This window comes from Danio rerio, chromosome 19 (genome assembly GCF_049306965.1).
Source record: "Danio rerio strain Tuebingen ecotype United States chromosome 19, GRCz12tu, whole genome shotgun sequence".
Classification (NCBI taxonomy): domain Eukaryota; kingdom Metazoa; phylum Chordata; class Actinopteri; order Cypriniformes; family Danionidae; genus Danio; species Danio rerio.
In genome coordinates this window covers 3,007,004-3,020,000 of record NC_133194.1, presented here as the reverse complement: position 1 = coordinate 3,020,000, position 12,997 = coordinate 3,007,004, and the positions used below count along the sequence as shown (strand labels likewise).

General features: G+C 37.3%; 1 protein-coding gene across 1 annotated transcript; it reads right to left on the bottom strand.

Moving 5' to 3' along the window:
- Positions 1 to 3,072: 3,072 nt before the first annotated feature.
- On the bottom strand, positions 3,073 to 12,704 carry tomm7 (translocase of outer mitochondrial membrane 7 homolog (yeast)). The gene is made up of 3 exons (NM_001161487.3): positions 12,470 to 12,704; positions 3,455 to 3,503; positions 3,073 to 3,373 (listed from the first exon to the last, which is right to left on the bottom strand). The coding sequence occupies exons 1-3, from the start codon at positions 12,570 to 12,572 to the stop codon at positions 3,358 to 3,360; spliced, it is 168 nt and encodes a 55-aa protein (NP_001154959.1). The 5' UTR covers positions 12,573 to 12,704; the 3' UTR covers positions 3,073 to 3,357.
- Between the last annotated feature and the right edge of the window lie 293 nt (positions 12,705 to 12,997).

The following is a 12,997-nucleotide window of genomic DNA, read 5'->3' as shown; positions in this document are numbered from 1 at the left end:
AATACATTTCTTTACATTTCGGAGAGAGGTCATATTTTTGTAAGCAGTCTGATGGTCTTACGCCTGCACTTACTCCAAACGGATGGCCTCTAGATTGCAAAACTCAGTGTGACTTCTGAACCGCAGTTCTCAAGTGCTTTTTATGCAGTCCTCCACTTTTTTACCCCTTTTTAAAAGATTTTTCTCTATTTAGGAAGGGGAAAAACTGAGATTCAGATTCTCGTAAATGATTTCCCCCTCCTTCACCAGTTTTCCAAAAGTCATCACTTTTGAAAGGACTGAGGTTTTAATACTTTTATTTACATTTTATTTTTTAAGAAAATAGGTATGGCCTCACTGACTTGTCATCACAATAGAAATTAAAATCAAATCCTGTTGATTGTAAATAATAATAATAATAATAATTCCTTACATTTATATAGTGCTTTTCTGGGCACTCAAAGCACAGGGGAATCTCCTCATCCACCACTAGTGTGCAGCATCCCCCTGGATGACGTGACGGTAGTCATTTTGCGCCAGACCGCACACCAGCTGATTGGTGGAGAGGAGACAAAGTGATGAAGCCAATTATGATATGGGGAGGGTTAGAAGGCCATGGTAGACAGAAGCCAGAGGGCAGATTTGGCCAGGATAAACCAGGGATTTTTAACGACCACGGAGAGTCAGCACCTCGGTTTAACGTCACAACAAACTGAGCAGTATAGAGCCCCTGTCACTATACTGGGGCATTAGGACCCACAGAGACCACAGGTTGGGCGCCCCCTGCTGGCCTCACTAACACCACTTCCGGCAGCAACCTAGCTTTCCCATGTGGTCTCCCATCCAGGTACTGACCGGGCACAGCCCTGCTTAGCTTCAGTGGGCGACCATGTGAGAGTTGCAGAGAGCTAGCTGCTAGCGAAGCGATCAGTAGACTAAAGAGATTAGTTGACTACTATTAAAGTTGTGTAAACCTGTTGTTCTTAAATAAAAAACTAAAACCTCAAGAATTTGTGTTTCTCATGATAATGTGAAAGCAAAGATGTGACAGCGTAATATTGACACCCCAGCACAATGTTTAGAGTCAGATCCAAACAGGAGTTATTTATTTGATTGACAATCCAGATATTTGATTGAGGGAGTGTTCATTTAATGTTTAGGAGTCTGTGCTTTTATATTCATGAATGCTGTGTTCATCTGCCTGTGCTTTTTTTTTAATTGAATAACTTTTGAGTGTTATCGATATTCGTATGACACTGAAAACTCGTGCAGATATTTATAAACTTGTCTGCTTTTATTGTAAACTGAACCAAGCACGTTTACCTCCTGATCTGATTCACCTAAATCAGGGGTTTTCAAAGTGTGAGGCGCGCCTCCCCTGGGGGGCGCTAGAGCATGTCAGGGGAGGTGCGGGAAAAAAATATTATATAATAAAATATAATTATTAAGTTTAATTATTATATGTATTTTTTATTATATTTAAACGTTTTAATTAAACAAAGCTAAAAAAAATAATATGTCAAAAATAAGAAAACCTTTTTTACCCAGAAGGCCATAGCTTTGAATTCGCTTCTGTTTGGCAAGCCTGCCAATACAGGTATATGCCTGCTGACACAATGGATCGGTTTCTGAGACCCCCCGATTCAAAGCCTTCTAGTTCAGGGCTTAAACCCAAAAGACGACGATATGATGGTCAGCATTTGAGTTTAGGATTAACGTGGACAGGACCAGCTGATGAACCACGACCTTTATGTGTGGTTTGTCAAGATATTTTGGCTAATGACAGCATGAGACCCGCTAAACTTCGACTGTTTTGACTGGGATGGACAGTTCTTGGATCTGTTCTGTTCATATTGAACCATCATCCTAGTTTTAAAAACGTTATATTAAAATACTTGTTATTACTCTGTAAATAATTGCACTTTCATGCAAATGATGATAAAAGTGAGTTAACAGTCTGACATCTGTCTGTGTCTTTATATAAACTGTATATATATATATATATACATGTATACTGTATACATACTGTATACATACATATATTTACATACTGTATACATACATACATACATATATATAAATATATATATGTGTGTGTGTGCGTGCGCGTGTGTTTGGGAGGAGGGGGGTGCCAATGGATAAGTTGTGTCAAAAGGGAGGCCCACTGTCTTAGACTTTGAAAAACCCTGAACTAAATAAATAACTGTAATTCATTTTGTTTGTATTTCTTTTGACAATGTGAAAGCAAAGATGTCATATTTACATCCCAGCACAACCTTTAGATCCAAACATTTACTGATTTTCCATACATTTTAATCATTCATTCATTTTCTTTCCCGCTTAGTCCCTTTATTAATCTGGGGTCACCACAGCGGAATGAACCACCAACTAATCCAGCACGTGTTTTACATTATTTAATTCCCCTAAAGCGCATGTGTGTGGACTGTGGGCAAAACCCTGGAGGAAACCCATGTCAACATGGAGAGAACATGCAAACTCCACACAGAAATACTAACTGACCCAGCTGAGGCTCGAACCAGCGATCTTCTTGCTGTGAGGCGACAGCACTACCTACTGCGCCACCGTGTCATCACAGCAATACATAATTAAATTTTCCTTCAGATTAGTCCCTTTATTTATCAGGAGTCACCACAGTGGAATGAACCACCAACTTATCCAGCACATTTAGCACAGCAGATGCCCTTCCAGCTACAACCCTGTACTGGAAAACATCCACACACACTCATTCACACATACACTATGGCCAATTTAGTACATTCAATTCCCCTATACCTCATGTGTTTGGACTGTGGGGGAAATCGGAGCACCCGGAGGAAACCCACGCCAACACGGGGAGAACATGCAAACTCCACACAGAAAGGCCAACTGACCCAGCCGGGACTCAAACCAGCAACCTTCTTGGTGTGAGGTAACAGTGCTAACCATTGAGCCACCGTGTCACCTTATTATATAATTATGGCACCGTATTTCTAACCTACTGAATTAAACTGATATTTATGAATGTGATATTTATGTGCCTGTATTTTAATGTAAAAAGCATTATCGATATAGGTTTGACACTGAACATTCAAGCTGATATTTATAAACTTGTTTGCGTTTATTGGAACCTGAACACAAGCACATTCTTTCACTGTTTACATTGACATAATTTGATTAAATAAAAAAACAACAGAGAGCTCACACACATCATTGTGTTTCTCAAGACAACATGAAAGCAAAAGTCTTAAAAGGGTGAACGTGACGGTAATATTTACATCCCAGCACAACGTTCAGATCCCAGCAGTCAGAGTCCAAACATGTAAGGATGGATGAGTGTTTGCTGCCTCATTGCGTCTGTGGAGTCCGACAGGAACATCCTCATCCCCAAAGTAAACTGCAATAAAACAAACAGCTCACTGTCATCATCATCTGCTCCCTGTGCTCAAACACTGACAGCTTCACATGACAATCTCACCTCAGGACTGTGGGTTCAGGCATCCCTGGATCAGCTCCCCGCTTGAATCCTAGAGCAAAACAATAAAGATCAGTATTTTATATATGGCTATTTATATTGTTAATAATTTGCAGTTAATGTTGTTCTTTGGTTTGTTCAGTTTATAAACAGGGTTCTTACATCTTTTCCAACTTCAAATTCCAGCCCTATTCAAGCACTTTTAAGGTGCAATTTAAGCTTTTCCAGCACCCAACAACCACGCAGGGTAAATTACGTTGGTCACACTTTACAATAAGGTTAATAGTTAATGTTAATTAATGCATTTACTAACATGAACAAACAATGAACAACACATTTACTACTGAATTTGTTCATGCTAGTTAACGTTAATGAAAATACAGTTGTTCATTGTTAGTTCATGTTAGCTCATGGTGCATTAATGTTAACAAGCATGGACTTGGATGTTAATAATGCATTAGTAAATGTTCAATTATGATTAATTAATGCTGTACATGTGTTGTTCATGATTAGTTCATGTTAGTGAATGCATTAGGATTAAATCATCGGATTAAATTCGAAAAAGTACATACAGCATATATAAACGTAACGGTAACACTTTACAATAAGGTTCATTAGTACCTTATTGTAAAGTGTTACCGTTACGTTTATATATGCTGTATGTACTTTTTCGAATTTAATCCGATTGCGCTATTTAAAAAAAAACAACAATATGACATTTCAATTTAAATTGTTGAATACTTTGGATCATACATTTATTGGGATATTTCAACCAAAAATGGTTAAAAAAAAAAAAAAAAAAAGTTATTGGATGAAATATCTTAAGTTTGGTCTCTTTCTACCTAAAGTTGATATCTCAAAAATGAGCTTACAGTCAGATTTTGTTTGGGTGTTGTAGCAGATTAACATGTCTGTTTCAAACCATTCCTGAGCACTTCGTTTGGCGTTTTAGGCGCAAATATGCATTCTGTGTGAATATCTGCTACATATGCGCATGCTGGGTACATTTTGCAGGGAAACTGGTAAAACAACACTTTTATGCGATTGCAAAAATGCTCTTAAAATATTTTGAGCTCGTATTGATAAAATTTCGGGTGCGTATACAACCAAAACAGTCGCAATTTCGAGCCCAATAATTTCAAATTCAAGCAGGTTCAAACACCTTGCCTAAAATCCACGCACTTTCCTAACCTTAAAAACACTCAAGCATTTTCCAGGATTTCCAGCACCCGTACGAACCCTGTATAAAGATGTTTCAAGTGTTAATTAATAAAAAATATAGTTTTAAAAAACTTTTTTCCCACCCTCCACAAAAAAATATCGTGATAAGAATCGAATCGTAGGTCAAAAATTGGGATACGAAGCGAATCGTGGGTCTGGTGTATCATTAAAGCCCTATGCAACATATATTTATGTTTTTACGCACAGTTTATATTTTGAAAAGGGGGAAAAAAACAGTAAATCGCTGTATGAATGCTGTAATGTTTAAATAATATTTTATTAAAAACACGTGGTCATGTGACCATCAGGAAGACTGCAGCATCTCATTTCTCACAGGACGCTTCTTCACCCTCGCGATCTCCCGAGTTCGTTCTTCCGAGGACTCCTGGCAAGTCCAGTCTCCACAAGAACGCAAGTCCGTTCTCTGCGTTCTTGGAATTGAGAAACAGCCAATATGAGTGAAATGTACGCGACGTTTAGTAGGTCCACACGAAATCAACCCGTGCAGAATTCCGCAGATTTTTTGCCAATCAGTGGGTCTATTTATTTACTAGTTTAAAGTGTGTACATTTATATTTATTCAGTTTTTAAATGAATTTCTGTAATATTATTGATTAATGTGAAAATGTAAATAAGATTTATTTACAGTATAGTTTGTACAGTATTTATTTATATTTATTTAATATTTTCAGTTTTTAGTAGATATATTATCAGGCTTGCTTTGTTTACCAAATAAGTGGCTCTGGATGAATTTGCATTGTATACATTGAATAAAGTTCATTCATTTTCTTGTGGGCTTAGTCCCTTTATTAATCCGGGGTCGCCACAGCGGAATGAACCGCCAACTTATCCAGCACGTGTTTCACATTTCTTTAATTCCCCTATAGCGCATGTGTTTGGACTGTGGGCGAAACCCTGGAGCAAGTTTTTACACAGCGGATGCCCTTCCAGCTGCAACCCATCTCTGGGAAACATTCACACACTCATACACTACGGACAATTAGCCAACCCAATTCACCTGTACCGCATGTCTTTGGACTGTGGGGGGAAACCGGAGCACCCGGAGGAAACCCACACGAATGCAGGGAGAACATGCAAACTCCACATAGAAACGCCAACTGAGCCGAGGTTCGAACCAGCAACCCAGCCACCTTCTTGCTGTGATGAATAAAAGTTAAAAAGCTATTTTTATTTCATATATTAAGTTTTTAGTTATGATACTCCCAAAATCCTTCAACATAAATCCGCAGATTTTCAACAATATTCTCCGCAGATTCTGTCTGGCCCTAGTTATTCGTCATTTCATTATGTAGGGCTCTATGAAATAATAATTCTTCCTAAATTCTGTTTTGTTTTGCTATTCTGTTAGAAATCAGCAAAGAAATCAGTGCTACTTTGTTCAATTAAACTTAAATTAAAGTCAAAGAATCGATATGTTTTTACCAGCCTGATCTCACAAGAAAACGTAAGTATTTTATGTTTTGCCAGTTTAGTGGCTAATTCGTACGAATTCGTACGAGTTCAGTCGTACGAAATGGTACGATTTTAAAAAGGAGGCGTGGCACCTAACCCCACCCCTAACCCCAACCGTCATTGGGGGATGAGCAAATCATACTAAATTGTACGAATTAGATCGTACGAATTCATACGAATTAGCCACTAAATGAAAAAGTTACGAATTGCCATGAGATTGTGTTGGTTTTTACTCAGCCCTAGCAGGGTATAGTACTAATTTGACAAACTCTGTGACATTTATGTTTTGCATTTTCTGCATAAATTAAATTACTAGGCCCTAATAATGAAGAGTTGAATTCATTTCCAATGCAATATATTTCTTTGGATGGAGATTTATTTTCTTTGGCAAGAAATCCGGCAACCATATTTTTGTCAGCTTGCACACTGTGAGCTTTAGTGAGACTCGCTGATCTACAGAGCAAGTGACATCCACTATAAAATAACTACATTTAAATACACTACATATGCATCTGACTGCTTAAGAAACTCTAAACCCAGCACTTCTAGAAAACTACAGGCCAACATCCCTTCATGTGGCATCTGTTCACTGCTAAAACATCCGTTATGTTCGAAGAGAGTGAAGTGTTTAAGATGCACCATAAAGCAAGTGGTGTGCCTCAGGGCTCGGTAATTTGACCACTTCTCTTTTCCATTTACATCCAAAAATATATTAAAATCAGACAAGCTAATGCTGACTAACATATCAGACACAGTTTTAAGACATTACTGCATCAGAGATTGAGGATGAGGACATCACTCTTGCCCTTGAGAATAGTGTGGATTCCTCATTCTCAGGAACTGACGGAGAAGTTCTTGAATGATTGGACTGGATTTCATCATGAAACTGCTACATCCTCCGGAGATCCGGAGCCGAGAGAGAGAAAAATCCTGCATTGCAGCGAACGAACAGAAAGTGACTTCAGCAAGAGGGAGATTCTTCCTGTTTTCATCGAGTAGTGGACTTACTAACACATCACCCATGAGAGATCTTGAAGAACTCAAGACGTCAGAGCTGATTCATCTCCATTTGTTGTGCACCAGAGTTCACAGCACTCTTGCTTTAACATTCATTCATTCTCCTTCGACTTAGTCCTTTATTTATTAGGGGTCACCACAGTGGAATGAACCAACAACTATTCCAGGATATGTTTTACGCAGTGGATGCCTTTCCAGACGCAACCCAGTATAGGGAAACACCCATGCACTCACATTCACACACACTCATACACTCTGGCCAATGTTGTTTATTCAATTCACGTGTTTGGACTGTGGGGGAAACCACGAGATGATAGCCATAATTTCCTCCCTTCTTTTACCAAACTATAGTTTGCCTTAAGAACATGTGGTGCAACCAAAGCAAGAACAAATTTAGTAACAAACTAGCTCAAGGATGGGCAAACTTGATCCTCGATGTCCAAAACTAGTCAAACACACCTGAACATAATAATCAGTGTCTTCAAGATCACTAGAAATCTATAAGCCGGTGTGTGTGATTAGAGTTGGAGCTAAACTGTGCAGGGCACCGGCCCTCCAGGACCGAGTTTGCCCACCCCTGAACTAGCTAGTAGTTACAAAAACTAGTGTGGCCTTTAAGTTTAGTTCCAACACACTTACCTGTAGGTTTCAAACAAGCCTGAAGGACTCAATTAGTTTGACCAGGTGTGTTTAATTAGGGTTGGAACTAACCTCTGCAGAGCTGCGGCCCTCCAGGAATTGAGTTTGACATCTGATTGGTCAAGTGTGAAGTCAAATTAAATAAGACCCCTGGGTTATCATGAGGTTTATTTTGCTAAAGATAAATATACAAAAATGGGAGCTAAATGATTGCAAATTAAATTATATGAATATGTAGAAACATGTTCATTTAAGTCTCATTTCCTGCAGCAAGACGACATTACTGATTTTACTGAAAAGTCAAATGTGTTATTTAGAAATTAAGATGGTAGATGGCTTTTAAGTTTTGAAATATTTTAATTAAAATCATTATATATAACTTTCATATTTATTAAAGTTAATATTAAATAAATAACAATAATAATCATGTTAATAATATAATAAATCATGTAAATCTATGTAAAACACTCTAATACAGAGGGCAAAATAAGTATTGAACAAATTGTCATGTATAATATTTCTAAAGGAGATGTTGGCATGGAATCAGGGCCGGAGTGGGACTCCTTTTTTCCTCAATCGACGACTGACTATATTAAAATAACGTTATTTCCAATTCAGTTTCTAATGACACCAACACGTCTTTTTCAAGGACACAGCTGCTTTAGAACTTCAAATGTTTTTCATAAATATGACAACATTAATTCTTTATAGATATCCAGTCCTTTAACGGTCGTCTCACTAACACACACACACATAAAAAATGTACCCCTACATAAGTAACCCAAGCAGTATTATATGTCTCTACACTAAAAATGACAACAACAAAAAATTATTATCATGGTGAGGATCGAACTCGGGTCGGTGACATGATAACACATCGCGCTAACCACTAGACCAAGATTTAGGTACAATTAGGGTGATGAGTTCGGGATATGAAATAAGTATTGCACTGTCATCTGCTGCTATTGATGTCTACTCCTTTTCTCCCCTTTTTAGATTTCTGATCAAGTTATGTCAGATTTATTAATGTAGTGAATCATATGATTTTCATTGAGGAGGTGTAATTTTCATTAATTTTAATTAATATTCCCTAAGTTGCCGCTGTTTGGGGTGGAATGATTACTTAGTTACATCATTAACCTGCGGGCTGCATTTTGGTCACGGGGCTGCGCGAAAATAAATAAAAAGAGCGGAGCTGCGGCAAAATAATGAATAAAAATAGTGTGGCTATGGTCAAAAAAATAAATAAATGAAAAAAGTGCGACTGCTGAGAGTGCGAGCAGCTAGGGACACCGGCCCTCGCGGCCAAAAAAACGGACCGGCCCATCGGGAATTCTCCCGGTGCTCCCGATTAGCCAATCCGGGCCTGCATGGAATTGAACTAGATTTTGGTAAAAACCCGAACAAACATAAAAATAAAACAAAACAAATAAAAAATCTGAAAAATTAGTTCAGTGCAATAATAACAGTGGGATGACAGAACCAGAAAGTCCTGAATTACTGAAATGTAATTAATCTTTTGGTGCTGGAGCTTAAAGACGTCTCTCATATGGAGAGTGAAGTCACATGCATTGCTCAGGTGTGAGTTTCTCACAGACTTCAACAGTGTGTCAAAATCTTAATGGTTCAGTGGGTCTCGTCTATCAAATGTGACCTTGATTTTGTGTTGGATTGAGATCAGGTGATTGGCTAGCCATTCTAAAGCTTGATTTTCTTTCTCTGAAAGCATTTGAGAGTCTCCTTGGCTGTGTTTTGAATCATTGTCTTGCTGAAATGTTTCATTTTCATCCTCCTGCTGATGTAGATGTTGGATTGAAGCAGCTGATCTTCATTTACACTGAGGAAGGGCAGAGGCTTGCTGAAGAACTACTGAGAGATTTCAGCTGCTGTCTGGGCCTTTCAACACCTCCCTTTCTTTATGTGTTCAATACTTTTTCCCTGCATCATTTATTTTATTAAGCACAACTTCATTTGTAAACTAAATAGATTTGTTTTCTTTGCATATATGGATTTCTTTGGTTGTTATCATCATCCTGTGAAAGTTAAGTCAACGACACCTTCAGAAATACGTCTTCTGAGAAAAATGGTGCATGTTCAATACTTATTTTCCCCACTGTATAAAATAAATTTGAATTCTAAAAGTATTTTATATTAATTAATTAAAATTAATATATATTTAATATATTAAATAAATGTAATTTATATTAATAACAACATTTTTCTAAATGTATACTGCATAACTAGAAAATAACAATACAATTTCTGCCCTAATGTTTTACTACTGCTGTTCTTATTTGTAAGTCGCTTTTGATGCATAGCATGTCAAATTATTACATGTAAACAAATGTAAACAATAATAAGCTGCCTTAATTAGAAAGCATACTACCAATGTGAAATTATCTAAACATCTATATTCATGGATTTTTATTAATATACATAATTAAACCCAGATTATAACCATCAACTAAACCCAGAACTTTTGTCCAGTGTTGTATGTTGCCTATGTAAGCAGGTATATGATGTAACAGCTGTCCTCCAGAAATGCTCATGTGTAGACTCACTGGGCTTTTCCACGTAAAACCGTTCAGCACCAAAACAAAACGCCATGACGTCTTTCAACATTTCCCGTCATGCCAAAAATACACAGGTAGGCAAATTTCGGTGGAGCAATGATGATGACAGTAGCGGAGTCCCTATCAACATTTCCTCATTTCACATTTAATAGTGATGACGCTGCTTTAAAAGCACAGAGCCAAACACCCGCCAGAGAAAACCATCAAGACAAAGACTCACAGCTGGAGGAAGTGATGCGCTTCAGACACTCAAGCAACACAAATACGCAACAAACTCAACATTATTTACAATCAGTCACCCTGTATTACAATGACGACGCATCCCAGAAGCCCCTCATCCTGACAGACTGTCCTGTAGTGACGTTAATCACTACTTAATGGCCAACAAGCACAGCAGGATGAGCAGTATTTAGATGAGGAATAACTGAATTGAAATAAACACTTTCAAAACGCACACTTCCTTGATGACGGCTATAATAGTGATGGTATATATTAGGGGTGTAACAGATGACGGTTGATCTGTGATTCGTACGGATCACAACCCACGGTTCGGAACACATGTGACTCGGAGATTAGGCTAATACATTTTTTTTTTACTTGTAGATTAATCCTAAATTTGTAACGATCGCAGAGAAAATACCTCTGGCATGATTTAAATCACATGTATGGAAGCATTTAGGCTTGCATGTACAATATAACGATGACAGAAAGTCTGTCGTGGGTTATTCGGGACATGGTGGGTTTCTTAGGTTATTAAAGGTGCTTTCTGTCAATACTTGTTTAGCCTGCAGCAATGCATTCAGTGTAAGCTGCACGATTAATCATTAAAAGATCAGGCTCTCAACACCCACGCAACATAAATGATGGTGAAATTTAGTCTGATCCGTGACTAAAAAGCCATGTGATCCGAACCGTGAGATTTGTGATTTGTCACACCACTAGTATACATTAAGACTACAAAATAATTGTCATCCGTTGTGTGCAATATAGAGCATACTTACACATTTAATCTGTATAAATATTGTAAATACATGGTGTGAAGTTCTGATCATGATTTTTAAAAAATAATAATAATCATAATACAAGCAATATATCACTGAAAAAGTGGTACAGTTGGTTTTATATTCAGACATTCGATCATTTAGAAGTCTCTATATTGTTTACCATGTTACTTTGAATATTCGATCCGAATTAGCATGTAAGTGTGGCTTGAAAACAACATTAACACTGTTTATTTGACTGTGAACACTGTTGTACTTTGATAGTCATCGGCTGCTAATATGATTTGGCTATTTGGAGTTTGCAAATAATACTTTTATGAAATTATATTATTAAGGGGAAAGTCTGAATGTGCCAATTTTACCTGTATATCACTGACTGTGTGTGTGTGTGTGTGTGTGTGTGTGTGTGTGTGTGTGTTTGTGTCGCCAATACATAATAAAAACATCTTCTAAAAAACATATTCAAATTGTAGAGAAATAAACCTTTCTTTATGCAAATTAGAGTTTTTTTTTGATGCTAGTCACTAATTATATTTGCAGTATATACATTATAATTATCGTTTTAAAATGCAGTAGACAACATTTGATCAAAAATGTTTATGAAAATTGTCTAAAACTATTCAACAACACACAATTTTGATCCATAGTCGTCTTTTTCCAGATATAACACCTTGCAATCATGCAAATAATTGTTGTAATGAAATGCACAGATGAATAGCTCAGCACAAAATTGGCAATGTGAGTTAACCAAATCAATATGGATAGTTTTGATTTCATTTACACTTTAAATACCACACGAGCTTTCAAAAATCCTGATTATTTGATGCTCAAGAATCATTTCTACTTACTACCAATCTTGTCATGTGTTCATGATGCTTTAATATATCTTAATCTACGTTTATCTATGTATATACTGATGACAACTCGCTTTTTCAAATCTTCAGCTTCAAATATAACACGTATAATAGTCATATCCGAGTTCATAGACGCTAAATATGTTTTAAACGAAGCATATAATGGTAAATGGTGAGTTAACGCCGCATGTAAACACACAGGACGCGCGCACATGCAGTGAATGTGGTTCATTTACTGACCCAGATAGAGCACAGTGGGGATGAAACCCCAGCGGATCACGAACTGTCCGCACTGGAACACCCGCTGCAGCCGCTGCTTGCTCTCTTTGCTCAGTTTCACCATGATTTTATGCAGATTCGATCGCCGGTGGATCCGATCGGATGAAGTGAAGGGCACGGAAGACCGCAGGAAACACGTGCGTGCCGTAAAGCGTGCGGCGGCGTTGTTGCTAAAAGGGATACAGCTGTGGACGGAAGTAAACGATCATCATTTATATTATTTATTAAATTACACATTAATTGTATTTTATTAACGTCTACCCCTACCAGCACAGTAATGTAAAAAAAGCAATTATACTGTGTGCTATTAATATCATTAACCATTTAATCATATTAACATCTACCTCTGCCTTTACATTAATGTAAAAACAGCAACTATACAAGGTATTATTCATATTATTTATTAAATCAACAATTAAATTGTAATTTATTAACGGCTAACCATAAGCCAACCCTCACGCTAATTTAAAAAGAGCAATTATACCAAGC

What these genes read in the sequence shown, in the direction of transcription:
- tomm7 (NM_001161487.3), bottom strand. Translation starts at nt 12,572, where the DNA reads ATGGTGAAACTGAGCAAAGAGAGCAAGCAGCGGCTGCAGCGGGTGTTC. An exon ending in CCCCACTGTGCTCTATCTGG is followed by an intron (nt 3,504 to 12,469) that starts GTCAGTAAATGA and finishes GTTTTGCTCTAG; the next exon opens with GATTCAAGCGGGGAGCTGAT.